The sequence below is a fragment of the Lepisosteus oculatus genome, chromosome 14, assembly GCF_040954835.1.
Source record: "Lepisosteus oculatus isolate fLepOcu1 chromosome 14, fLepOcu1.hap2, whole genome shotgun sequence".
Taxonomy (NCBI): Eukaryota; Metazoa; Chordata; class Actinopteri; order Semionotiformes; family Lepisosteidae; genus Lepisosteus; species Lepisosteus oculatus.
Genome location: NC_090709.1, coordinates 39,424,070 through 39,449,749, shown reverse-complemented (window position 1 = coordinate 39,449,749; position 25,680 = coordinate 39,424,070). Strand labels below are relative to the sequence as shown.

Sequence of the window (25,680 nt, the reverse complement as noted above, 5' to 3'; positions counted from 1 at the left end):
GGGAGCACTCTGAGAGACGTGTTTTGAACACGGGCGTGACTGCACTCTCTTATCTCAGAGTTTAACCCCAGAACTCGTCGTTATGAGTTTTGAAGAGGAGCAGCTCTGCGGTTTTACTCTGTGGAAGACGGCGGCTGACGAAGCATATGAGAGAGAGCTCAAGCACAGGCGCCCTCTTGTGGCAGAGAGAGGGATACCAGCCCGGAAGACCAGCGTGACCCTACGCAGCCAATCCGTCAGTGACACCCAAAAGCAGAACTGAAACGGAAAGTTTCTCCGCTCTCGAACAGACCCTCCACACGGTCTCTAACGCGGCGGTTACAGAGCTGAGACTCTGAGTTTTTTCTTTTCTGCGAAGCTGAGGGGAGGCAGCGGTCGAGATACCAGGTGAGGCAAATAATACTGTCAGTTACTCACGTCTTACCGTAAATACTGTAGCAGAGAATTACAGACAGATCAATACTCACACCGTACCGTAAATACTGTAGGAGAGCTGTACAGACTGATCAATACTAACGCATTACCGTAAAAACTGTAGCAGAGCTGTACAGACGGATCAGTACTCAGAACTTACCGTAAATACTGTAGAAGAGAATTACAGTCAGATCAATACTCACACATTACTGTACATACTGTATGAGAGCTGTACATACTCACACCTGACCGTAAATACTGTGAGAGAGCTGTACTGTAAAGACATGTGCTGAATGGGAGTCAGACAGGGGACTGGGGGTGGACAGGCAGTGTGAGACGAGAGACAGGTTGCAGGCAGGGGCAGCTGTGTCTGGAATACACCTGTCCAGAGTCCAGCTTGTCTCTCTCTGTTTCTGCCAGAGCAAGGGAGAGCTGTGCTGGGGGAGATCGCGGACATGTCCTGGTGGGGATCCCGGCAGCACAAGAGCAGCCCCTGTGAGGTGAGTGTCCCGGGACAGAGGGGGCGTCCCGCAGCAGGGCCAGTCCACTGTGTCCACAAGAGCTGCAGGAGTGACGAGACTCCGACACATCCGTGAGATAATACTGTTCGCAGTGACAGGTCACCACAGCACAGACTGGACACACTGAGCACACGCAGACTGGACACACTGACCACAGCACAGACTGGACTGGACACCACAGAGCCACACCGCTTTCTAGAGGTACTGATCAATCACACTGACCACACCACAGACTGGACACACTGACCACAGCACAGACTGAACTGGACACCACAGAGCCACACTGCTCTCTACAGTACTGATCAATCACACTGACCACAGTACAGACTGGACACACTGACCACAGCACAGACTGGACTGGACACCACAGAGCCACACTGCTCTCTACAGTACTGATCAATCACACTGACCACAGCTCAGACTGGACACACTGACCACAGTACAGACTGGACACACTGACCACAGCACACACTGGACATGTTGAGATGTTTCCACAGGTCCACAGTGATGTGACGGAGAGGAGGAAGAGGGTGGAGGAGGAGAGGAAGGAGGTGGACAGAGAGAGGAGGAGGGTGGAGGAGGAGAGGAGGAGGGTGGAGGAGGAGAGGAGGAGTGTGGAGGAGAAGAATGAGAAAGGTGAGCAGGAGAAGAGTCCCACCAGACTCAATCACTGGCTGGCCGCTCGCTCGGTCAGGAGGTCAGCACGGTTAACTGGACACGGGGGGCAGGGGTCACAGGTCCTGGGGGTGCTGTCTGTGTGGAGTCTGCATGTTCTCCCTGTGTCTGTCTGGGATTCCTCCAGGGGCTCTGGTCCAGACCAGACCTGTCCTCCCACAGTCCAGAGACAGGCTGGGGGGTTAATGGGCTTCTGGGACCACACTGGCTCTGGTGTGGGTGTGTGTCCTATGATGGACTGGTGTCCTGTCCAGGGTGTGTGTGTGTGTGTGTGTGTGTACGCGCGCGTGCGCGTGCGTCCTGTGATGGGCTAGTGTCCTGTCCAGGGTGTGTGTGAGTGTGTCCTGTGATGGAGTGGTGTCCTGTCCAGGGTGTGTGAGTGTGCGTGTGTGTCCTGTGATGGACTGGTGTCCTGTCCAGGGTGTGTGTGTGTGTGTGTGTGTGTGTCCTGTGATGGACTGGTGTCCTGTCCAGGGTGTGTGAGTGTGTATGTGTGTCCTGTGATGGACTGGTGTCCTGTCCAGGGTGTGTGAGTGTGTGTGTCCTGTGATGTGGTATCTTTATGAAGAGAGAGGTGCTGACTCCCGACCGGTGTCCCTGCAGGCTTTGTGTGTCTCCGGAAGCTGGTGCTGGTGGGGGAGGCCGGGGCGGGGAAGAGCTCCACAGGCAACACCATCCTGGGCAGACAGGAGTTCGCACCCGGCCCCAGGCCCTCCTGCGCGGGGGCGATGGCGGAGGTCGGCGGGACCCTGGTGTTAGTTACTGACACCCCCGGCCTGTCCCCCAACTGCAGCCTGGCGGACTTCAGCCCCGAGCTCTCGTCCACGGAGCCCGACGTGTTCCTGCTGGTCACCCGGGTCGGGGCGGCGGGCGCGGGCGCGGGGGGCACGGCGGCCGCCCTGCGGGGGGTCTTCGGGGAGGAGGTGCTGCGGCGCACAGTGGTCCTGTTCACCCACGGGGACGAGCTGGGGGGGGCCGGCCTCGAGGACGTCCTGCGGGGCGCCCAGCCCGAGCTGAGACAGCTGCTGGAGCATTGTGGGAACAGGTACCACCTCTTCAACAACAGAGACGCCAGCGACTGCCAGCAGGTGACCCTGCTGCTGGACACGGTCGACGGGGTGGTGCAGGAGAACGGAGGGGGGGGCGTCACCCAGGACACCCAGAGGGAGACACAGAGGAGGAGGAGGAGGAGGAGGCTGGAGGAGGAGGAGAGGAGGCTGGAGGAGGAGAGGAGCAGGCTGCAGGACGAGAGGAGGAGACTGGCGGAGGAGAGGGGGAGGCTGGAGGAGGAGCTGGAGGAGGAGGAGAGGAGGAAGAGAGGGGAGGAGGAGAGGAGGCGACAGCAGGAGGCCAGGAATGCGGGCAGCAGGAGCGCCAGCCTTCAGCAGGAGAGGAGACACAGCAGCCGCACAGGAGGTAAGGGGAGCGGGCGATGGGGTCCTGTTGATGAGCAGGGCGAGAGGCTGTGACGTGGGCATCGCCGCACAGGAAGGTGAAAGAGCCGGGCAGGCTGCGTCTGTGTCCAGGGAGTGTGTGTGTGTGTGTGTGTGTCCTGTGATGGCCTGGTGTCCTGTCCAGGTGTGTGTGTGTGTGTGTGTGTGTGTGTGTTCTGTGATGGACTGGTGTCCTGTCCAGGGTGTGTGAGTGTGTGTGTGTCCTGTGATGGACTGGTGTCCTGTCCAGGGTGTGTGAGTGTGTGTGTGTCCTGTGATGGACTGGTGTCCTTTCCAGGGTGTGTGAGTGTGTGTGTGTGTGTGTCCTGTGATGGACTGGTCTCCTGTCCAGGGTGTGTGTGTGTCCTGTCCAGGGTGTGTGAGTGTGTGAGTGTGTGTGTCCTGTGATGGACTGGTGTTCTGTCCAGGGTGTGTGAGTGTGTGTGTCCTGTGATGGACTGGTGTCCTGTCCAGGATGTGTGAGTGTGTGTGTGTCCTGTCCAGGGTGTGTGAGTGTGTGTGTGTGTCCTGTGATGGACTGGTGTCCTGTCCAGGGTGTGTGAGTGTGTGTGTGTGTCCTGTGATGGACTGGTGTCCTGTCCAGGATGTGTGAGTGTGTGTGTGTCCTGTCCAGGGTGTGTGAGTGTGTGTGTGTGTCCTGTGATGGACTGGTGTCCTGTCCAGGGTGTGTGAGTGTGTGTGTGTGTTCTGTGATGGACTGGTGTCCTGTCCAGGGTGTGTGAGTGTGTGTGTGTCCTGTGATGGACTGGTGTCCTGTCCAGGGTGTGTGAGTGTGTGTGTGTCCTGTGATGGACTGGTGTCCTGTCCAGGGTGTGTGAGTGTGTGTGTGTGTGTCCTGTGATGGACTGGTCTCCTGTCCAGGGTGTGTGAGTGTGTGAGTGTGTGTGTCCTGTGATGGACTGGTGTTCTGTCCAGGGTGTGTGAGTGTGTGTGTCCTGTGATGGACTGGTGTCCTGTCCAGGATGTGTGAGTGTGTGTGTGTGTCCTGTCCAGGGTGTGTGAGTGTGTGTGTGTGTCCTGTGATAGACTGGTGTCCTGTCCAGGGTGTGTGAGTGTGTGTGTGTGTCCTGTGATAGACTGGTGTCCTGTCCAGGGTGTGTGAGTGTGTGTGTGTGTCCTGTGATGGAATGGTGTCCTGTCCAGGGTGTGTGAGTGTGTGTGTGTGTCCTGTGATAGACTGGTGTCCTGTGATGGACTGGTGACACCCCAGGGGAGCACAGAACACCCTCGCATTCGAGCCCCACCAGGTGACCCCTCTCTCACGTTTGAACTCCTGTCTGGGTCAGACCAGCCAGGGGTTAATCTGCTCCTGCTTGAAACGTGTGCTGGACAGCAGTCCCCCTCTGGAAACTGGGTGCTGTTCGATTCGATCTCTCCCCAGTGCGGACGTGTGAGCAGAGTGGTGATTCTGTCAGAACGGTTTGCTCCGTGAACAGAATATTCCAGTGTCACAGCGAACGCTGGTGTTGTTGTGGTTTCATGGGGGAATTGTGGAGAACAGTTTGGAAAGATCATAGACGAAACGTTCAGGGTCATTTTAAAAGTGTTATGTTGTTCAGGTGCGGTGAGTATACAGTACTGTGGTGTGAGTAGAGGGATGTTTCCTGTGAAGCGCTTGGACAGTCACCCTAGATATCTTGTAAATGAAAATGCTTGACTGTTTACGCTTCACGTATTTGAGTTTTGATGCTTTAAATTCTCAGCGACGTTGCAGATCACAAGTCTGCTGGCATTGACTCCACTGTGTGTCTGTGTTTTGTATCTGCCCAGTCAAAATCCACTTCCTGGCTGCTGGAGTTACGCTGGGAGCTGACGGGATGTTCAAGGAGAAACTGGGAAAGCAGATGAACTTTAAAGAGTGCCCCCTGCAGGAGTGTGACGCCATCGTGACTTTCTGTCCTGTCAGCTCTCGGATAGGGACTGATATTGACCACGCTCTCCAGAACATTCCAGGTAAAATTGAATTCGAAGGGATTTAAGAAACTTCTTGAAAAGAAAGAATTGATTGACAGGAAATAATTTGTTTGCTTGACACTTTTTTCCTCTGACGCAACAAGACACAGCTCTGGCACAGCTAGTGTTAGCTAGTTAGCACACTAGTTAGCTAGTTAGTTAGCTCTAACTCTGCTGCCTGTCTGCTGTGTCCTGGGACTCACCTGAGCCGGGTGAGTGGACACCGTCTGTCTGAGTCTCGCCTGTCTGTGACTCAGGGCTGTGACACTCTCTCAGAGCTCTGAGGTCCTACAGCTCTGCTCTCAGAGGACAGGAGAGTCTGCAGGTGCTCAGTCAGGACCCTGTCTCTGTCTCTCTCCACAGGGGACAAGCCCGCCGCCCTGGTGGTGATGCACCACACCTACAACCGTGAGGCAGTTGTGGCTGAGAGCAGCAGACTGGTGACCAGGAGAGACACACTGACTGTGGACTGTCTGTTCCATGAGACAGTGGGGGGACTGCTACGCAACTGTCCCATCAATGAGCGGGCTGTGGGATCAGTGCGTGACATGCTGAGAGGCTTACCCACAGCGAGGCAGAAGACAGCAGAGTGAGAGAGGTGCCCAGGCAGGGCGCTGAGGGAGAGGAGAGAGGGGGGTTTGTCTCCTCTTCCTGCAGTGGACTAGGAGGGCATGTGAGTGAATGGAGGGGTAGATGGGTGGATGGAGGGGAGATGGCTGAATGAGTGAATGGAGGGGTAGATGGGTGAATGAGAGGCATCCGGTCATTGTCGTCCAGCTGCTCTGACCCGCAGCCCGGCTGTCCAGGTGCTGAACCAGGTCGTTCTCTTTCAAGAGGCCCCTCCCCCCACCTGTGGCCACACCCACCGCCTTCCGGTCACTCTCCGGAAGAGGAAACCCGATTAATTCAAAATAAACAGAGTTTAACGACAGGAAATTGATTTCAATTGTCAGATCACGTATACGCATACCTTAGCTTTGTGCAACAACCTGAAACTTCCAGGTACCATAAATAATATTATTGCTAAACATATGCCATTCTAATCTGCAAGCGACCAGAATATAGAATACGAATTCCTGTATAAAAATGCATTAACGAAACGTGTATTCACTGCTCACCAGCTGTTTAAATCAGCACATATTAAAACATTAAAGCGCTTTGTCACTGTACAGCGTTTTGAATTCTTTTTCACATGGGACAGTGATTTTACACAGGGGACCGCGATTGTACAACACGCAAGAACACGTTGTGTAAACTTCGTGTGGCACTAGTAGTTCTGTGGATATTCCAGACCCCAGTAAGGTAGTCCAGTTCGATTTCAGACTGCATGAACTGGGAAAATATCACCGGAGGGTCGTGTCATCTGCTGAACTGGGATGCTGTCGTGAAGATCAGGTTTCGCAGCTGGGTTTGCCAATCAAATATAGTTACAACAGGGCTGAAATAAACCGCGGACTCCCGGACGAACCAGCCGCTGTCGTCATCATCATGATTTCTTGGAAGACGCGCTCCTCTTCCGGGATCGGAAGCTGCCCCGCCCCCCCCTTCCGAAGTGCGCATGTGCGATGGAAATCTGCGGCGTGATTGGTCAGTTTGTCCGTGGGTCGTATTACCTGTAGAAAACGCGCTAGTTTCACGTCTACTTTCGCATTGTGATAATAATTGCCTACACTTATATAGAAAAGCGAGGGGTCTGGTCATTCTTGCCCAGTGGCTTTGACACACAACCCCAGAACCTGAAAGGGCGCTTGTGTGGCGCTTGTGTGGCCTTTTTCCCCCAGCTTGTTCGGGACCTGTAAGTCAGTACAATCAGGTCAGCCCGAACAGCAGGGGTTGCGCGTTTACTACAGACAGTACGGGCCCGAGTCCCTGATCTCCTCCGCGCAAGCGCACAAGGACAGGCACGGGCGGGGGGAGACATATTGGCTGTGGGGATTTTTAAAAAAAATACTTTTTAAATGTTTTTTTGTACACAAAAAGGAAACATACAACAACCAAGGGTGTGCACAGACAAATGTCAACACAATGGAGCAAAGGCAACGTCAGGTGAATGAAACAGACAAAAAAACACTTTGTCAACAGCGCAGATCTTAGGGGTCACAGTAAATGAGTTTATATGCCCGGAGAGGTCTGTAAACCAGCTCGCCCAGCTTGTTTTTTCAACATGTTTAGTGAACTTGAGGACAGCTTAGTCAGGACCGGGGCCCGGAAGCAGCTGCGCCTGCGCAGACACCCCGCCGAGCTGAGCCGAGCGAAACCGAAAGCGAGACCCGGTACCGAGTCCACCCCCCGCAGTCTGGCGCTGGAGTTTCATTTCACCGGAGTCCGGCTGACAGCAGGTACGTGTCCTGTCCCTCCCTGTCTCTCTCTCCTGTCCCTCCAGGGACTGTGACCGGGAGAGACACACGGGGGTCGTCCGTCTTGTTGCTTCTGCTTGAAGTTTTACTTTCGTTTGGAGTCGCGGAAATTCTTCACTTCTTCCTGTTTTTACTGATCTTGGGAATAAATCGCCTTTTTCTCCAAGTCCGGACAGCACCTGTGTGCAGTGGGGCTGTGTGTGAGCAGCAGTGTGTGTGACTGTTGTCGAGGTGTGTGTGTGTGTTTAACAGGACAGCTCCTCTCGGGACCTGTGTGTGAGCAGCAGTGTGTGTGACTGTTGTCGAGGTGTGTGTGTGTGTGTTTAACAGGACAGCTCCTCTCAGGACCTGTGTGTGAGCAGCAGTGTGTGTGACTGTTGTCGAGGTGTGTGTGTGTGTTTAACAGGACAGCTCCCCTCAGGACCTGTGTGTGAGCAGCAGTGTGTGTGACTGTGGTCGAGGTGTGTGTGTGTGTTTAACAGGACAGCTCCTCTCGGGACCTGTGTGTGTGACTGTTGTCGAGGTGTGTGTGTGTGTGTTTAACAGGACAGCTCCTCTCAGGACCTGTGTGTGAGCAGCAGTGTGTGTGACTGTTGTCGAGGTGTGTGTGTGTGTTTACCAGGACAGCTGCTCTAACAGGCCTCAGTGAACGAGGATCTCAGGAGCGACCCTGTGTTGTGTTGTGTTGTGTTGTGTTGTTCAGATTGGTATTTCGGAGAACCGGACAGGACAGAGTGTGACGTCACTCGTCCTGGAACTCGCAGGAAGAGGCGCTGTCAGTGAAAGTGAAAGTCCGGAGACTCTGCTGTGTCATTTTTGCAGCTCTCACTCCTGGGGTCTGTTGCGTTTTGCTACTTCAATTGTGTTGTGTAGCTCTGGGGTGATTTGTTTATTACTCTGATGAGTTGTGCAGCGGTGTTGCAGTGTGTTGTGTCGCCGTGGTGAGTTGTGTAGCTCTGGAGTGCTGTATTACTGTGGATTGTTGTGCAGCAGTGATGCAGTATGTTGTGTCGCTGTGGTGAGTTGTGTAGCTCAGGAGTGCTGTATCATGTACTCTGGAGAGTTGTGTAGCAGTGCTGCAATGTGTGTAGCTCTGTAGTGCTGTATTACTCTGGAGTGTTGTGTAGCTCTGGACTGCTGTATTACTCTGGAGTGTTGTGTAGCTCTGGAGTGCTGTATTACTCTGGAGTGTTGTGTAGCTCTGGGGTGCTGTATTACTCCGGAGTGTTGTATAGCAGTGCTGCAGTGTGTTGTGTCACTGTGATGAGTTGTGTTGCTCCAGTGTGCTGTGTAGCATTGTTCCATTGTCTTGTGTCACTGCGTAGTTGCGTAGCTCAGGAGTGCTGTATCATGTACACTGGAGAGTTGTGTAGCAGTGCTGTGGTGTGTTCTGTAGCTCTGGGGTGCTGTATTACTCTGGAGTGTTGTGTAGCTCTGGGGTGCTGTATTACTCTGGAGTGTTGTCCTGCAGTGTGTTGTGTAGCTCTGGAGTGCTGTATTACTCTGGTGTGGTGTGTTGTGTTGTGTTGTTCAGATTGGTATCTCAGAGAACCGGACAGGACAGAGTGTGACGTCACCTCTGTCCGGGGTGCGTGTTTCTCTGAACGCTTCACTCGTGTCAGGAACTCGCAGGAAGAGGCGCTGTCAGTGAAAGTGAAAGTCCGGAGACTCTGCTGTGTCATTTTTGCAGCTCTCACTCCTGGGGTCTGTTGCGTTTTGCTACTTCGATTGTGTTGTGTAGCTCTGGGGTGATTTGTTTATTACTCTGATGAGTTGTGCAGCGGTGTTGCAGTGTGTTGTGTCGCTGTGATGAGTTGTGTAGCTCTGGAGTGCTGTATTACTATGGATTGTGGTGCAGCGGTGTTGCAGTATGTTGTGTCACCGTGATGAGTTGTGTAGCTCTGGGGTGATCTGTTTATTGCTCTGATGAGTTGTGTAGCTGTGTTGCAGTGTGTTGTGTCGCTGTGATGAGTTGTGTAGCTCTGGAGTGATGTATTACTGTGGATTGTTGTGCAGCGGTGTTGCAGTGTGTTGTGTCGCCGTGATGAGTTGTGTAGCTCTGGAGTGCTGTATTACTCTTGAGTGTTGTGCTGCAGTGTGTTGTGTAGCTCTGGAGTGCTGTATTACTCTGGAGAGTTGTGTAGCAGTGCTCCAGCAGTGTGTTGTGTTGCTGTGATGAGTTGTGTAGCCCAGCAGACCTGTTGTCCAGAGGTGATCTGATCCTGACTGGATCTTCACTCCTGTTGTTCCAGCAGCTCAGATCTTCTCAGACACCGATCCTGCAGCCCAGAGGTGACCAGTCCCTGACCCCAGGACAGATGTTCCAGTGGTGACCAGTCCCCTGACCCCAGGACAAATATTCCAGTGGTGACCAGTCCCCTGACCCCAGGACAAATATTCCAGTGGTGACCAGTCCAGCCCTCTCTGTGCTCCAGCTGTGACATCAGGAGAAGTCTCACTTTTACCATGGCCACAGGTAACTCTGACTCCCAGCAGGGGGCGCTGGTGTCCCTGCCCTGGGGGTAGGTCGCTTCTCTCCTGCTGGAGTACAGTCGTCTGGAGAAGGAGGCTTCTCTCCCGCTGTAGTACAGTCGTCTGGAGAAGGACGCCTCTCTCCCGCTGTAGTACAGTCGTCTGGAGAAGGACGCCTCTCTCCCGCTGTAGTACAGTCGTCTGGAGAAGGACGCGTCTCTCCTGCTGTAGTACAGTGGTCTGGAGAAGAACGCTTCTCTCCTGCTGTAGTATAGTCGTCTGGAGAAGGACGCTTCTCTCCTGCTGTAGTACAGTCGTCTGGAGAAGGACGCTTCTCTCTTGCTGTAGTACAGTCGTCTGGAGAAGGACGCTTCTCTCCTGCTGTAGTACAGTCATCTGGAGAAGGACGCTTCTCTCCCGCTGTAGTACAGTCGTCTGGAGAAGGACGCTTCTCTCCCGCTGTAGTACAGTCGTCTGGAGAAGGACGCCTCTCTCCCGCTGTAGTACAGTCGTCTGGAGAAACACTTCTCTCCTGCTGTAGTACAGTCGTCTGGAGAAGGACACTTCTCTCCTGCTGTAGGACAGTCGTCTGGAGAAGGACGCTTCTCTCCTGCTGTAGGACAGTCGTCTGGAGAAGGACGCTTCTCTCCTGCTGTAGTACAGTCGTCTGGAGAAACACTTCTCTCCCGCTGTAGTACAGTCGTCTGGAGAAGAACGCTTCTCTCCCACTGTAGTACAGTCGTCTGGAGAAGGACGCCTCTCTCCCGCTGTAGTACAGTCGTCTGGAGAAGGACGCCTCTCTCCCGCTGTAGTACAGTCGTCTGGAGAAGGACGCCTCTCACCCGCTGTAGTACAGTCGTCTGGAGAAACACTTCTCTCCCGCTGTAGGACAGTCGTCTGGAGAAGGACGCTTCTCTCCCGCTGTAGTACAGTCGTCTGGAGAAGGACGCTTCTCTCCCGCTGTAGTACAGTCGTCTGGAGAAGGACGCTTCTCTCCCGCTGTAGTACAGTCGTCTGGAGAAGGACGCTTCTCTCCCGCTGTAGTACAGTCGTCTGGAGAAGGACGCCTCTCTCCTGCTGTAGTACAGTCGTCTGGAGAAGGACGCCTCTCTCCCGCTGTAGTACAGTCGTCTGGAGAAACACTTCTCTCCTGCTGTAGGACAGTCGTCTGGAGTAGGACGCTTCTCTCCCGCTGTAGTACAGTCGTCTGGAGAAGGACGCTTCTCTCCCGCTGTAGTACAGTCGTCTGGAGAAGGACGCTTCTCTCCCGCTGTAGTACAGTCGTCTGGAGAAGGACGCCTCTCTCCCGCTGTAGTACAGTCGTCTGGAGAAGGACGCCTCTCTCCCGCTGTAGTACAGTCGTCTGGAGAAGGACGCCTCTCTCCCGCTGGAGTACAGTCGTCTGGAGAAGGACGCCTCTCTCCCGCTTGAGTACATTCGTCTGGAGAAGGACGCCTCTCTCCCGCTGTAGTACAGTCGTCTGGAGAAGGACGCCTCTCTCCTGCTGTAGTACAGTCGTCTGGAGAAGGAGGCTTCTCTCCCGCTGTAGTACAGTCGTCTGGAGAAGGACGCTTCTCTCCTGCTGTAGTACAGTCGTCTGGAGAAGGACGCCTCTCTCCTGCTGGAGTACAGTCGTCTGGAGAAACACTTCTCTCCCGCAGTAGTACAGTCGTCTGGAGAAACACTTCTCTCCCGCTGTAGTACAGTCGTCTGGAGAAGGACGCCTCTCTCCTGCTGTAGTACAGTCGTCTGGAGAAGGACGCCTCTCTCCTGCTGTAGTACAGTCGTCTGGAGAAGGACGCTTCTCTCCTGCTGTAGTACAGTCGTCTGGAGAAGGAGGCTTCTCTCCCGCTGTAGTACAGTCGTCTGGAGAAGGAGGCTTCTCTCCCGCTGTAGTACAGTCGTCTGGAGAAGGACGCCTCTCTCCCGCTGTAGTACAGTCGTCTGGAGAAGGACGCCTCTCTCCCGCTGTAGTACAGTCGTCTGGAGAAGGAGGCCTCTCTCCCGCTGTAGTACAGTCGTCTGGAGAAGGACGCCTCTCTCCCGCTGTAGTAGTCGTCTGGAGAAGGACGCCTCTCTCCCGCTGTAGTACAGTCGTCTGGAGAAGGACGCCTCTCTCCTGCTGTAGTACAGTCGTCTGAGGAAGGACGCCTCTCTCCCGCTGTAGTACAGTCGTCTGGAGAAGGACGCCTCTCTCCCGCTGTAGTACAGTCGTCTGGAGAAGGACGCCTCTTTCCCGCTGTAGTACAGTCGTCTGGAGAAGGACGCCTCTCTCCTGCTGTAGTACAGTCGTCTGGAGAAGGACACTTCTCTCCTGCTGGAGTACAGTCGTCTGGAGAAGGATGCCTCTCTCCCGCTGTAGTACAGTCGTCTGGAGAAGGAGGCTTCTCTCCCGCTGTAGTACAGTCGTCTGAGGAAGGACGCTTCTCTCCCTCTGTAGTACAATCGTCTGGAGAAGGACGCCTCTCTCCCGCTGTAGTACAGTCGTCTGGAGAAACACTTCTCTCCCGCTGTAGTACAGTCGTCTGGAGAAACACTTCTCTCCCGCTGTAGTACAGTCGTCTGGAGAAGAACGCTTCTCTCCCACTGTAGTACAGTCGTCTGGAGAAGGACGCTTCTCTCCTGCTGTAGTACAGTCGTCTGGAGAAGGACGCTTCTCTCCCGCTGTAGTACAGTCGTCTGGAGAAGGAGGCCTCTCTCCCGCTGTAGCACAGTCGTCTGGAGAAGGACGCTTCTCTCCTGCTGTAGTACAGTCGTCTGGAGAAGGACGCCTCTCTCCCGCTGTAGTACAGTCGTCTGGAGAAGGACGCTTCTCTCCTGCTGTAGTACAGTCGTCTGGAGAAGAACCTGGTTTGAGTTTCGATCTGAATAAATACAGTGGTCAGTGTTTTTTTCCTGTGTCCCGTGGTCTCCTGTGAAGTGACACAGCTGTGAGTGAGTGTCCTCTGTTTCCTTGCAGATCATGAACAAGGCAACAAGGACCCAGTGTCCAGTGTAGGGGCTGCTGCTTCCAGTCACAGTGGCTCCAGTGTTCCCAGTGAGCTGTGTTTGGTGCTGCTGGGTGGGAGAGGCTCTGGGAAGAGCTCTTCACCGAGGACCCTGCTGGGCGGTTCTTTGTTTGAGCTCCTGGACGTTGAGTCAGCCCCTCGACAGTGTGTGAAGAGAGAGGGGGATGTGGGGGGCCGGCGAGTGATCATGGTCAAGACCCCCGACCTGCTGGACACCCGGCTCTTCTCCCCCCAGACCGCGGCCCGTTGTTTACAGCTCTCGAACCCGGGACCCCACGCCTTCCTGTTCGTGCTGCCAGTCTACGAGTTCACCAGTGAGCACCAGGGGGCGCTGGACTCCGTCAGGAGGCTGTTCGGGGAGGGAGCTCTCCGGCGCACCCTGGTGGTGTTGACTCCTGGGGACCCCCTGGGGGGGCAGAGTGTGGAGTCCCACCCTAAGCTGCGCACCCTGCTGGAGAAGTCTGGGATCTGCTACCATGTGCTGGACACCAAGGACACCAGCGAGGACACGCAGGGGACACGGCTGCTCAAGGACATCGACAGGATGGTGGCCGAGTGCGGAGGAGGTGTCTACCAGGGTGAGCTGCCCCAGGAGGAGAGGCAGGAGCAGAAACAGACAGGAGCAGGCCAGGAGAAAACCCTTTCTGAGGAGGCGTTCACACTGCTGGAGAAAGACGAGTCATCAGGTGAGTGACCTGCTGTCTTGGTCTTCGTTATATTAATCAGCCGAGTCAACGCCACGCTGTCAGGTTACAGGAATGTAGGGGTTCGGGGTTCCCAAGGTGCAGATGGTGGGAGAGAACAGAGGAGGTGTCTACCAGGGTGAGCTGGGGGGGAGACAGAGCCAGATGAAGACAGGGGACACAGCAGTGGACAGCAGGTCTGCTGTCCTGTATCAGTCTGCTCTACAAGCTGTTGTCCACACAGAGAGCTCTGAAAGACAGGAGCCAGCTGCAGTGTCATCACCCTCTTCATCATCATCACTCCATCAGCAAGATGGCTGGTGTCTGATCTCTCAGGTCAGTCAGTCTGACGAGAGACAGACGCCCACCTGCTCTTAGGAGAGTCCCCAGTAAAACTTTATGCTGATAGAGCAGAAATGTGCTGTTCCCCTTCCCATTATTATAATGTTCATAGAAATCTGCTGGCCTCACAGGAAGTCAGGTGATGCCCACAGGTGCGTCATTAAAGTTAAACTCTGGAGTGACCTGAGATTAACTCAACTGACCTCTCTCTGTTCCAGGACTCCTTCCTCCTAAAAACCTGAAGGTGACCTTTGTGAGCTCCAGCAGTGTCTCTCTCAGCTGGGACAGTCCTGAGGACATGGAGACTGAGACACAGAAGGAGTTTAAACTAACTTACGAAAGTGCTGAATTATTGGTAACACAGAACCTCAACTGGGACACAAGAGCTACAGACATGACTGATCTGAGTCCAGGAAGAGAATATACATTCACACTCTGCACTGCTGTGGGAGACAGTGTTGAGAGCAGTGGTGTGTCAGTCAGGGTCTATACAGGTGAGGAGTATTCCTGGAGTCAGTCTGTGTCCCAGGAGTGTCCAGTGTTGATGCTGTAACTGTGACTGGTGATGATGGTGTCACTGGTACTGGTACAGTGGTCAGTAGGGGGGTCTGGGGGTAAAATGGATTGTGGGTTTGTGGAGGACATTGTTGACATCATTGTGTTCATTACAGGTTTCACAGAACACCAGACTGTTCAAGAGTGATATTTTACCTTGGATTAACTAGATCAAGCAGTTGAAAATAACCAAGCTATTAAATACCATTAATATCTTGATATCTGTTTTTTTGTCATCAGTATAGTAATGAATAAATATACAGTATGTCTCTTTTTTGTAATCAGTATCTCAGTATGTGTCAGAGATCACTGGGACTATCAGTCTGATCTCACTGTACTCTTCTCTTCCTCAGATCCTCTTCCTCAGAGTCTCAGGGCGACCTCTGTGACCTCCAGCAGTGTCTCTCTCAGCTGGGACAGGCCTGACAACATGATCACTGATCTACACAAGGAGTTTAAGATCAAGTACAGAGATACTGGAGGAGATCAGAGTAAAACCATCAGCTGGGACACAAGAGCTACAGACATGACTGGTCTGAGTCCAGGAAGAGAATATACATTCACACTCTGCACTGCTGTGGGAGACAGTGTTGAGAGCAGTGGTGTGTCAGTCACTGTCTGTACAGGTGAGGAGTATTCCTGGAGTCAGTCTGTGTCCCAGGAGAGTCCAGTGTGTGTTGCTGATGATATTGTAATGAATGTGGAATCTGCTTGCTGTAGATGAATCTCTCCTACAGATAAATGTGTCAGAAGTAGACATCTTGCCTTCAGCAGTCTGTATTCAGCACAGCTGATTGACACAAACTATTGTCTAGAAACTCAACTACCCCTCTGCAGAGACTCTGTGTGGAGTGACTGTGTTCACACTGCACACGATCACAGTATTGGAATTAACAAGGACAAGGTTTCTGCAAGAGATCACTGATATTGGGAGATGTCTACAGTTCTGAGACGTCCAGTGTCCAGCTCTGAGCTCAGGGATTAATGACAACCAGTCTAATTCCTCTGAACTTGCTCTGTTCTAGGTTTGTCACCTCCTGAAAACCTGAAGATGACCTCTGTGACCTCCAGCAGTGTCTCTCTCAGGTGGGACAGGCCTGACGACATGGAGGCTGAGACACAGAAGAAATTTAAGATCAAGTACACAAGTGGTGAAAAATTCAAATCTCACATTATCAACTGGGCATCGACTGAAGTAACAATCAAGAGTCTCAGCCCTAAAACTGAATATAACTTCACACTCTGTGCCGTTGTGAGAGATAATGTTGAGGGGAGAAGTGTTTCAATCACTGTCTGTACAGGTGAGGAGTATTCCTGTAGTAAATCTGTTCAACAGGTGTGTTTCCTGGTAGTTAAATCACACTCCACCCAGATTACTACACAGCTCCTGAGTAAAGCACACCTCAGTTACTCTGACACTCCACCCAGATTACTACACACAGCTCCTGAGTAAAGTACACCACAGTTACTCTCACACTCCACCCAGATTACTACACACAGCTCCTGAGTAAAGAACACTGCAGTTACTCTCACACTCCACCCAGATTACTACACACAGCTCCTGAGTAAAGCACACTGCAGTTACTCTCACACTCCACCCAGATTACTACACACAGCTCCTGAGTAAAGTACACTGCTCTCAGGACATGACAGGCCTGACAACATGGAGGCTGAGGAACAGAAGATATTTAAGATGTGACTTCAAAAGAATTTACTAATCTGAGTCCAGGAAGAGAATATACATTCACACTCTGCACTGTTGTGGGAGACAGTGTTGAGAGCAGTGGTGTGTCAGTCAGGGTCTGTACAGGTGAGGAGTATTCCTGGAGTCAGTCTGTGTCCCAGGAGAGTCCAGTGTTGATGCTGTATCTGTGTCTGGTGATAACAGCAGACAGAGGGACAGTACTGTGGTCCTGTTTCCTGGGTAGTGGACAGGGTGACCAAGGTGGAGCCTCAGGGAGGACAGACTGAGCTCAGCCAGGGCACCAGGATCGACACACAGATCACAGAGGTCTTTAATGAGCAAGCAGTCAGGACTCATTCAGTGTCTCATGAGAAAGACAGGCGGCACCTCCTACAGGTGTCTCCAGTCACCATCCTGGCCAGTTGGTTCAGATCAGAGGAAGTCTTTAACTGTTTTCACTCTCTCTGTTCACACCCCTCACTGTCTCTTCCAGACTCTGATCTTATTCCTGTAGCGGTGTGTGTCCATGTGTAGATCTGGGGTAGATACAGTGTGCTGTAGATCACTGTCCTGATAGTTCAGTTATTATTGACCTGCAGTCTGTCTGTACCAGTGAGAACAGGATTGACACTCCTCTCTGTTCACACCCCTCACTGTCTCTTCCAGACTCTGATCTTATTCCTGTAGCGGTGTGTGTCCATGTGTAGATCTGGGGTAGATACAGTGTGCTGTAGATCACTGTCCTGATAGTTCAGTAATTATTGACCTGCAGTCTGTCTGTACCAGTGAGAACAGGATTGACACTCCTCTCTGTTCACACCCCTCACTGTCTCTTCCAGACTCTGATCTTATTCCTGTAGCGGTGTGTGTCCATGTGTAGATCTGGGGTAGATACAGTGTGCTGTAGATCACTGTCCTGATAGTTCAGTTATTATTGACCTGCAGTCTGTCTGTACCAGTGAGAACAGGATTGACACTCCTCTCTGTTCACACCCCTCACTGTCTCTTCCAGACTCTGATCTTATTCCTGTAGCGGTGTGTGTCCATGTGTAGATCTGGGGTAGATACAGTGTGCTGTAGATCACTGTCCTGATAGTTCAGTTATTATTGACCTGCAGTCTGTCTGTACCAGTGAGAACAGGATCGACACTCCTCTCTGTTCACACCTCTCACTGTTTCTTCCAGACTCTGGATCACGGCTCTCCTCCTTCTTCTCCTCCTTCTCCTCTTTCTACTCCCTCACATCCAGAGCAGCAGGTGAGTCCACACCGTGCCTCTGCACACACCTGGAACCCGTCTGTTCTCCTGCATCTCCTCCTGAAGAGCCTGAGGTCCGGTTTCTGGGACCGGTTCTGTTAAACTGAGGCCGTGACCCTCACTGTGCTCATGTCTCAATCCCCAGTATAAACCTTCAGGTGAACTGGCCTGAAGGGGTCAGCAGTACAGGTTCGAGGACAGATCTTCATGCAGAGAGATAGAGGCACAGCTGAGCAGTAGGAGCAGGCAGGCTAGATGCAGCTGGGCAGCTGAGCAGTAGGAGCAGGCAGGCTAGATGCAGCTGCGCAGTAGGAGCAGGCAGGCAGGCTAGATGCAGCTGCGCAGTTGGGCAGTAGGAGCAGGCAGGCTAGATGCAGCTGCGCAGCTGGGCAGTAGGAGCAGGCAGGCGAGATGCTGCTGCGCAGCTGGGCAGTAGGAGCAGGCAGGCTAGATGCAGCTGGGCAGTAGGAGCAGGCAGGCTAGATGCAGCTGGGCAGTAGGAGCAGGCAGGCTAGATGCAGCTGGGCAGCTGGGCAGTAGGAGCAGGCAGGCTAGACACAGCTGTGCAGCTGGGCAGTAGGAGCAGGCAGGCTAGATGCAGCTGGGCGCCGTGGAGGTGACAGCAGCAGAGGCTCCGAAGTGGAAACCGAGAAGCGTGATCGAGCAGCACGAGAGGTCCAGGCTCCGGAGAGATCCGGCCCAACACCGGACAGGGAGATTACAGGCACAGGGAGGTCCGAAAGTGTGGTCTGAGGGACGAGCAAGGAGTCGGTCCAGGAGGAGGAGACATCAAGGGGCTCCGGCTCCAAGTGACAGGAGCCAGTCCCGCTGGTAGAGGGGAGTAAATACGCTCCTTGGGAAGACGCTGAGGGCTGGTGATTACAGACTTGTGATACTGACAGCCCGCCTGACCATCTTCATCCTACAACTGGTGTCAGTGAGGGGCAGATTTACTCATTGAAAACTATGTGACATATGGTGTCAGGGGTGGGATATGTGTGTTTCAGAGGGATGATTCCCAGTGAAACTCATTTCCAGTGACCCAGGATGTTTTTTTAATTCAAATGCTTGAGTACTGAAACTTGAAATCTTCAAATGATGTTGCAGATCACAAGTCTGCTTAAATTGACTCCACGGTGTGTCTGTTTTTTGTATCTGTCCAGTCAAAATCCACTTCCTGGCTGCTGGAGTTACCCTGGGAGCTGACAGGATGTTCAAGGAAAAACTGGTAAAGCAGATGAACTTTAAAGAGTGCCCCCTGCAGGAGTGTGACGCCATCGTGACTTTCTGTCCTGTCAGCTCTCGGATAGGGACTGATATTGACGCCGCCCTCCAGATGATTCCAGGTAAAATTGAATTCGAAGGGATCAGGGACCCTTTTCGAGAAGAGATAGGAGAAGACAGAAAGCTCTCTGCCCATTCAGAGACAGAAGCACAGACGTGTTCCTCTGTGATGGACAGGAAACAGAAATGCCTTCACTATAAAGATAATTGAACGGCTTGGCGCTTTTATCCAAAGTGACTGATATCATTCGCCCACCTCCCTGGAGTGAAGGACTTGAGCCTTCCAGTTCTGAGCCCAGACCCCTAACCTGCTCTCATAACTAAAGTCCCTGCACTGCAAGAGCTTGGCTGCTGCCTGCTCAGCAGATAATGCTGTAGGTGAACGAGGTATGAGGTTCGCTGATCAGCAGGTCTTGCCAAAGTGCATTAAATGGGGACTCACAAACATTACACAAAATGTCCCCAAGAGGGCACTACTTAATAGCAATAATAATGTCTTACACCGTCTGTCTGAGTCTCGCCTGTCTGTGACTCAGGGCTGTGACACTCTCTCAGAGCTCTGAGGTCCTACAGCTCTGCTCTCAAAGGACAGGAGAGTCTGCAGGTGCTCAGTCAGGACCCTGTCTCTGTCTCTCTCCACAGGGGACAAGCCTGCTGTCCTGGTGGTGATGCACCACACCTACAACCCCGAGGCAGTTGTGGCTGAGAGCAGCAGACTGGTGACCAGGAGTGACACAGTGACTGTGGACTGTCTGTTCCATGAGACAGCGGGGCTGCTGGACAACTGTCCCATCAATGACCTGGCTGTGAGACAGGTCTCTGATGGATTAAAGAAGTTTGTAAAGTAAAAAAAATAAATAAATACTGCTCCACTGAGTGCAGCCTTTCACAAAGAAAATTATCCTTTAACAGTAGATTAATAGAAAAAGGAATTAGTGTGACCTTGAGATAATGTCCTTGAGTATTATGTTGCATACTATGAATATTAACTGTTGAATAATATTGTTCTCTTCTTGTGATCTTATATGGTGTGTTTGTGTACTGTTCACTGACACTCATGAACCCACAGCTTACCTGGGTATACTGGGGTAACTCACCTGGGTATAGTGGGGTAACTTACCTGGGTATACTGGGGTAACTTACCTGGGTATCCTGAGGTCACTGGGTAACTTACCTGGGTATACTGGGTAACTTACCTGGGTATACTGAGTACACTGGGTAACTTACCTGGGTATACTGGATATCTTACCTGGGTGTACTGGGTATCCTGAGGTAACTTACCTTGGTATACTGGGTAACTTACCTGGGTATACTGGATATCTTACCTGGGTATACTGGGGTAACTTACCTGGGTATACTGGGTAACTTACCTGGGTATACTGGATATCTTACCTGGGTGTACTGGGTATCCTGAGGTATCTTACCTGGGTATACTGGGGTAACCTCTACAGTAGTTTGTGCTCAAGGGACCCCCAGACCTCAGTAAACACCCCCTCTGGTTTGTTCACCCTGCCTAGTGTCACAGACGTGATCTGGCCTGGGGGAGACATGTCCTGCTCACCTGGGGCTGTCACAGTCACGAGCCTTCTGTGTTGAGCTGTGTTGAGCTGAGAGGTAGCAGTGTTAAACATTGTGATCCCATCAAGAGCAGAAGACACACGTATTCTCGGCAATCGATCGGTACTCCTGAACTCTTTAGACTGCGTATGTACTGTCCGTCTCTTCCTCTGCTGGGTTAAATACATGTATCTCTGCTGCTTAGCAGCTGCAAGTTAATAAAACTTTAACACACAGCGAACTGTGTACGGTATTTATTTCAGCGAAGCAAGAGCATACAGGATAGGCTTTGAGACACCATCTGTCTGAAGACAGGACCTGTGTGTGTGTGTTTAACAGGACAGCTCCTCTCAGGACCTGTGTGTGAGCAGCAGTGTGTGTGACTGTTGTCGAGGTGTGTGTGTGTGTGTGTTTAACAGGACAGCTCCTCTCAGGACCTGTGTGTGAGCAGCAGTGTGTGTGACTGCTGTCGAGGTGTGTGTGTGTGTTTAACAGGACCTGTGTGTGAGCAGCAGTGTGTGTGACTGTTGTCGAGGTGTGTGTGTGTGTTTAACAGGACAGCTCCTCTCAGGACCTGTGTGTGAGCAGCAGTGTGTGTGACTGTTGTCGAGGTGTGTGTGTGTGTGTGTGTGTTAAACAGGACAGCTCCTCTCAGGACCTGTGTGTGAGCAGCAGTGTGTGTGACTGTTGTCGAGGTGTGTGTGTGTGTGTGTGTGTGTGTGTGTGTGTGTGTGTTTAACAGGACAGCTCCTCTCAGGACCTGTGTGTGAGCAGCAGTGTGTGTGACTGTTGTCGAGGTGTGTGTGTGTGTGTGTGTTTAACAGGACAGCTCCTCTCAGGACCTGTGTGTGAGCAGCAGTGTGTGTGACTGTTGTCGAGGTGTGTGTGTGTGTGTGTGTTTAACAGGACAGCTCCTCTCAGGACCTGTGTGTGAGCAGCAGTGTGTGTGACTGTTGTCGAGGTGTGTGTGTGTGTTTAACAGGGTGTGACGTCAGCCCTGTACGAGTACGCGTGTGATTTCTCGGAAGCCCATGAAGTCGACCGACAGACTTCAACAGCGAAAGTGAAAGAAAAAAAATATTGGGCTCAGACACAAACACGCTGTGACGTTTTGTAGACTTTGGCACCAGGAGAGAAAAACATGAAATTCGACGTTGAGACTGTCGCCGCGACAGAGACAGTCCCTGAACAGCGACAGCGGGGTCTGGAGACGGGGGAGACGGGTCGGTCCGCTTTTCTCGGGATCTGTTTGTGTTTCGTTGTGTTGCTGTAACGTGGCGCGTTGCTTCGCTGCTGGTGTGCTGTGTGTTTCTTTGTGTTGCTGTAACATGGCGCGTTGCTTCGCTGCTGATGTGCTGTGTGTTTCGTTGTGTTGCTGTGACGTGGCGCGTTGCTTCGCTGCTGATGTGCTGTGTGTTTCTTTGTGTTGCTGTGACGTGGCGCGTTGCTTCGCTGCTGATGTGCTGTGTGTTTCTGTGTTGCTGTGACGTGGCCCGTTGCTTCGCTGCTGATGTGCTGTGTGTTTCGCTGTGTTGCTGTGACGTGGCGCGTCGCTTCGCTGCTGATGTGCTGTGTGTTTCGTTGTGTTGCTGTAACGTGGTGCGTTGCTTCGCTGCTGATGTGCTGTGTGTTGCTCTGCTGTGTTGTGTCACTGTGTTGCTCTGCTGTGTTGTGTCAGTGTGCTGCTCTGGTGTGTTGTGTTGCTCTGGTGTGTTGTGTTGCTCTGCTGTGTTGTGTCAGTGTGCTGCTCTGGTGTGTTGTGTTGTTCTGCTGTGTTGTGTCACTGTGCTGCTCTGCTGTGTTGTGCTGCTCTGCTGTGTTGTGTCAGTGTGTTGCTCTGCAGTGTTGTGTCAGTGTGTTGCTCTGGTGTGTTGTGTTGCTCTGCTGTGTTGTGTCACTGTGCTGCTGTGTTGTGTTGCTCTGCTGTGTTGTGTCAGTGTGTTGCTCTGCTGTGTTGTGTCACTGTGCTGCTGTGTTGTGTTGCTCTGCTGTGTTGTGTCAGTGTGCTGCTCTGCTGTGTTGTGTTGCTCTGCTGTGTTGTGTCAGTGTGTTGCTCTGCTGTGTTGTGTCACTGTGCTGCTGTGTTGTGTTGCTCTGCTGTGTTGTGTCACTGTGTTGCTCTGGTGTGTTGTGTTGCTCTGCTGTGTTGTGTCAGTGTGCTGCTCTGGTGTGTTGTGTTGCTCTGGTGTGTTGTGTCACTGTGCTGCTGTGTTGTGTTGCTCTGCTGTGTTGTGTCACTGTGTTGCTCTGGTGTTTTGTGCTGCTCTGCTGTGTTGTGTCAGTGTGCTGCTCTGGTGTGTTGTGTTGCTCTGCTGTGTTGTGTCAGTGTGCTGCTCTGCTGTGTTGTGTTGCTCTGCTGTGTTGTGTTGCTCTGCTGTGTTGTGTCAGTGTGCTGCTCTGGTGTGTTGTGTTGCTCTGCTGTGTTGTGTCAGTGTGCTGCTCTGCTGTGTTGTGTTGCTCTGCTGTGTTGTGTCAGTGTGCTGCTCTGACTCATGGGCCTCCTGTCCTTCTCCTTTCCCAGGAAACAGATTCCCAGTTGGACAGGGAGGAGCTCCGGGATGAAACTTCACAAAAACTTGAATGGAGAGCAGAGTAGGAAACCCCAACACTAGCTCTTACCTCAACACTAACCCCAACACTAGCTCTTACCTCAACACTAACCCCAACAATAGCTCTTACCTCAACACTAACCCCAACACTAGCTCTTACCCCAACACTAACCCCAACACTAGCTCTTACCCCAATACTAACCCCAACACTAGCTCTTACCCCAACACTAACCCCAACCCCAACACTAGCTCTAACCCCAACCCCAACACATTGACACAGAAGAGTGACAGGAGACACAGTGAGCACGTGGACACAGGGGGGTGACGGGAGACACAGTGGGCACGTGGACACGGGGGACTGACGGGAGACACAGTGGGCACGTGGGCACGGGGGAGTGATGGGAGACACCGGGCACGTGGACACAGGGGAGTGACAGGAGACACAGTGGGCACGTGGACACAGGGGAGTGACGGGAGACACAGTGGACACGTGGACACAGGGGAGTGACGGGAGACACAGTGGGCACGTGGACACAGGGGAGTGACGGGAGACACAGTGGACATGTGGACACAGGGGAGTGACGGGAGACACAGTGGACAGCGGGGCTGGAAAGGGGTCAGAGTGGTTGGGGGGTTTGTGTGCGAGATGGCTGTCTGGAAAGTGACCCCTCCTTGTCTCTCCCAGGCTCTGGATCATGGCTCTCCTCCCTCAGAGCAGCAGGTGAGTCCACACCGTGCCTCTGGACACAGCTGGAGCTCCTGTCCTCACGGCTGGAACCCGTCTGTTCCCCTGAGGAGACTGAGGTCCGGTTCTCATCCTGAATGTCACGTACTTCCTCCAGGTGCCGGAGCTGGGAGGACCCTCAGAGCTTTGTCACGCCCCCTTTGGAATGCGGTGCTGTCTGTACCCCCAGTCCGCTGGTCACTCCTGGCTCTCTCCTGGCTCTGCTGCTCCTCAGTCTCCTTCCTCAGAGCGGTGCTGTCCTTACCTGGTGCTGTCCGCTGGCTCTGGGCCATCCTGAGCACCCTCCTCCGCCAGGCCCTGTCCGTACCCCCAGTCCGCTGGCTCTGGGCCATCCTGAGCACCCTCCTCCGCCAGGCCCTGTCCGTACCCCCAGTCCGCTGGCTCTGGGCCATCCTGAGCACCCTCCTCCGCCAGGCCCTGTCCGTACCCCCAGTCCGCTGGCTCTGCGCCATCCTGAGCCCCCTCCTCCGCCAGGCCCTGTCCGTACCCCCAGTCCGCTCAGCGATCTCCTCACTCCAGGCAGCAGGAGCAGGTGAGTCGGGGTGCTGATGGGGGTGCGCCCCAATCACGGATAGATTCGTGGGGGCTGGGGTCTGCACACGGGTTCCACCCTCCATGCCCACCGTGAGAGACACAGTGGAGGAACACTAGGAGACACAGTGGAGGAGCAGGAGACACAGTGGAGGAACACTAGGAGACACAGTGGAGGTGCAGGAGACACAATGAAGGAACAGGAGACACAGTGGAGGTGCAGGAGACAGTGAAGGAAAACAGGAGACACAGTTGAGGAACACTAGGAGACACAGTGGAGGAAAACAGGAGACACAGTGAAGGAACACTAGGAGACACAGTGAAGAAACACTAGGAGACACAGTGGAGGAAAACAGGAGACACAGTGGAGGAGCAGTAGAAGAACTAGATTAATCAGGAGCACTGCTGATCCTGAAGAAGTTCTCTTTGGGTTGATCTTGTGAAATATTTTATATTTATTTTCCTCAGCTGTGTATCTGTGTTTATATCTGTCCAGTTAAAGTCCACTTCCTGGTCACTGGAAAAGCCCTGGGTGCTGACCAGGTGTTCAAAGACAAGCTGATGAAGAGCACTGGGATTGAAGAGAGCACTGAGGAAGAGTGTGATGCGCTCGTAGTCTTCTGTTCCGTCAGCTCTCGGATAGGGACTGACATCGACGCTGGCCTCCAGAACATTCCAGGTGAGGGGTTATAAAGACATTGACCAAACCTCACACTAACCCCACCTCAACTTGAACCCCAACTCTGACACAACCCTGACACAACTCTGACAGGGCTGTGACACTCTCTCAGAGCTCTGAGGTCCTACAGCTCTGCTCTCAGAGGACAGGAGAGTCTGCAGGTGCTCAGTCAGGACCCTGTCTCTGTCTCTCTCCACAGGGGACAAGCCCGCCGCCCTGGTGGTGATGCACCACACCTACGACCCCGAGGCAGTTGTGGCTGAGAGCAGCAGACTGGTGACCAGGAGACACACACTGACTGTGGACTGTCTGTTCCATGAGACAGTGGGGGGACTGCTGGACAGCTGTCCCATCAATGAGCGGGCTGTGGGATCAGTGCGTGACATGCTGAGAGGCTTACCCACAGCGAGGCAGAAGACAGCAGAGTGAGAGAGGTGCCCAGGCAGGGCGCTGAGGGAGAGGAGAGAGGGGGGTTTGTCTCCTCTTCCTGCAGTGGACTAGGAGGGCATGTGAGTGAATGGAAGGGTAGATGGGTGGATGGAGGGGAGATGGGTGAATGAGTGAATGGAGGGGTAGATGGGTGAATGAGAGGCATCCGGTCATTGTCGTCCAGCTGCTCTGACCCGCAGCCCGGCTGTCCAGGTGCTGAACCAGGTCGTTCTCTTTCAAGAGGCCCCTCCCCCCACCTGTGGCCACACCCACCGCCTTCCGGTCACTCTCCGGAAGAGGAAACCCGATGCGCTCCCTCTTTAAAAAAAAAAACGAAACGTGTCTTCACTGCTCACCAGCTGTTTAAATCAGCGCATATTAAAACATTAAAGCGCTTTGTCACTGTACAGCGTTTTGAATTCTTTTTCACATGGGACAGTGATTTTACACAGGGGACCGCGATTGTACAACACGCAAGAACACGTTGTGTAAACTTCGTGTGGCACTAGTAGTTCTGTGGATATTCCAGAC

The 25,680-nt window shown here is 53.1% G+C and overlaps 2 protein-coding genes across 5 annotated transcripts; both read left to right on the top strand.

Annotated features, from left to right (window-relative positions):
- Positions 1-129: 129 nt before the first annotated feature.
- Positions 130-6,186, top strand: LOC138243103 (GTPase IMAP family member 4-like). The gene is made up of 6 exons (XM_069198612.1): positions 130-387; positions 835-914; positions 1,433-1,571; positions 2,214-3,026; positions 4,835-5,017; positions 5,381-6,186. The coding sequence occupies exons 2-6, from the start codon at positions 870-872 to the stop codon at positions 5,608-5,610; spliced, it is 1,410 nt and encodes a 469-aa protein (XP_069054713.1). The 5' UTR covers positions 130-387; positions 835-869; the 3' UTR covers positions 5,611-6,186.
- An 869-nt stretch (positions 6,187-7,055) lies between these two features.
- LOC107076154 (GTPase IMAP family member 8-like) lies at positions 7,056-25,556 on the top strand. 4 transcript variants are annotated; one of them, XM_069198610.1, is made up of 9 exons: positions 7,056-7,356; positions 9,627-9,850; positions 12,806-13,540; positions 14,098-14,373; positions 14,788-15,060; positions 15,460-15,735; positions 17,304-17,375; positions 18,539-18,721; positions 19,302-20,452. In XM_069198610.1, exons 2-9 carry the CDS (start codon positions 9,841-9,843, stop codon positions 19,505-19,507), a joined length of 2,031 nt encoding a protein of 676 aa, XP_069054711.1. In that variant the 5' UTR covers positions 7,056-7,356; positions 9,627-9,840; the 3' UTR covers positions 19,508-20,452. The 4 variants fall into 4 exon arrangements, with proteins under 4 accessions (XP_069054711.1, XP_069054712.1, XP_069054710.1 ...); XM_069198609.1 differs by lacking the exon at positions 19,302-20,452 and adding an exon at positions 24,920-25,556 and having other exon boundaries at positions 7,064-7,356; XM_069198608.1 differs by lacking the exons at positions 15,460-15,735; positions 17,304-17,375; positions 18,539-18,721; positions 19,302-20,452 and adding exons at positions 23,451-23,486; positions 23,608-24,042; positions 24,538-24,720; positions 24,920-25,556 and having other exon boundaries at positions 7,222-7,356.
- Positions 25,557-25,680: the final 124 nt, after the last annotated feature.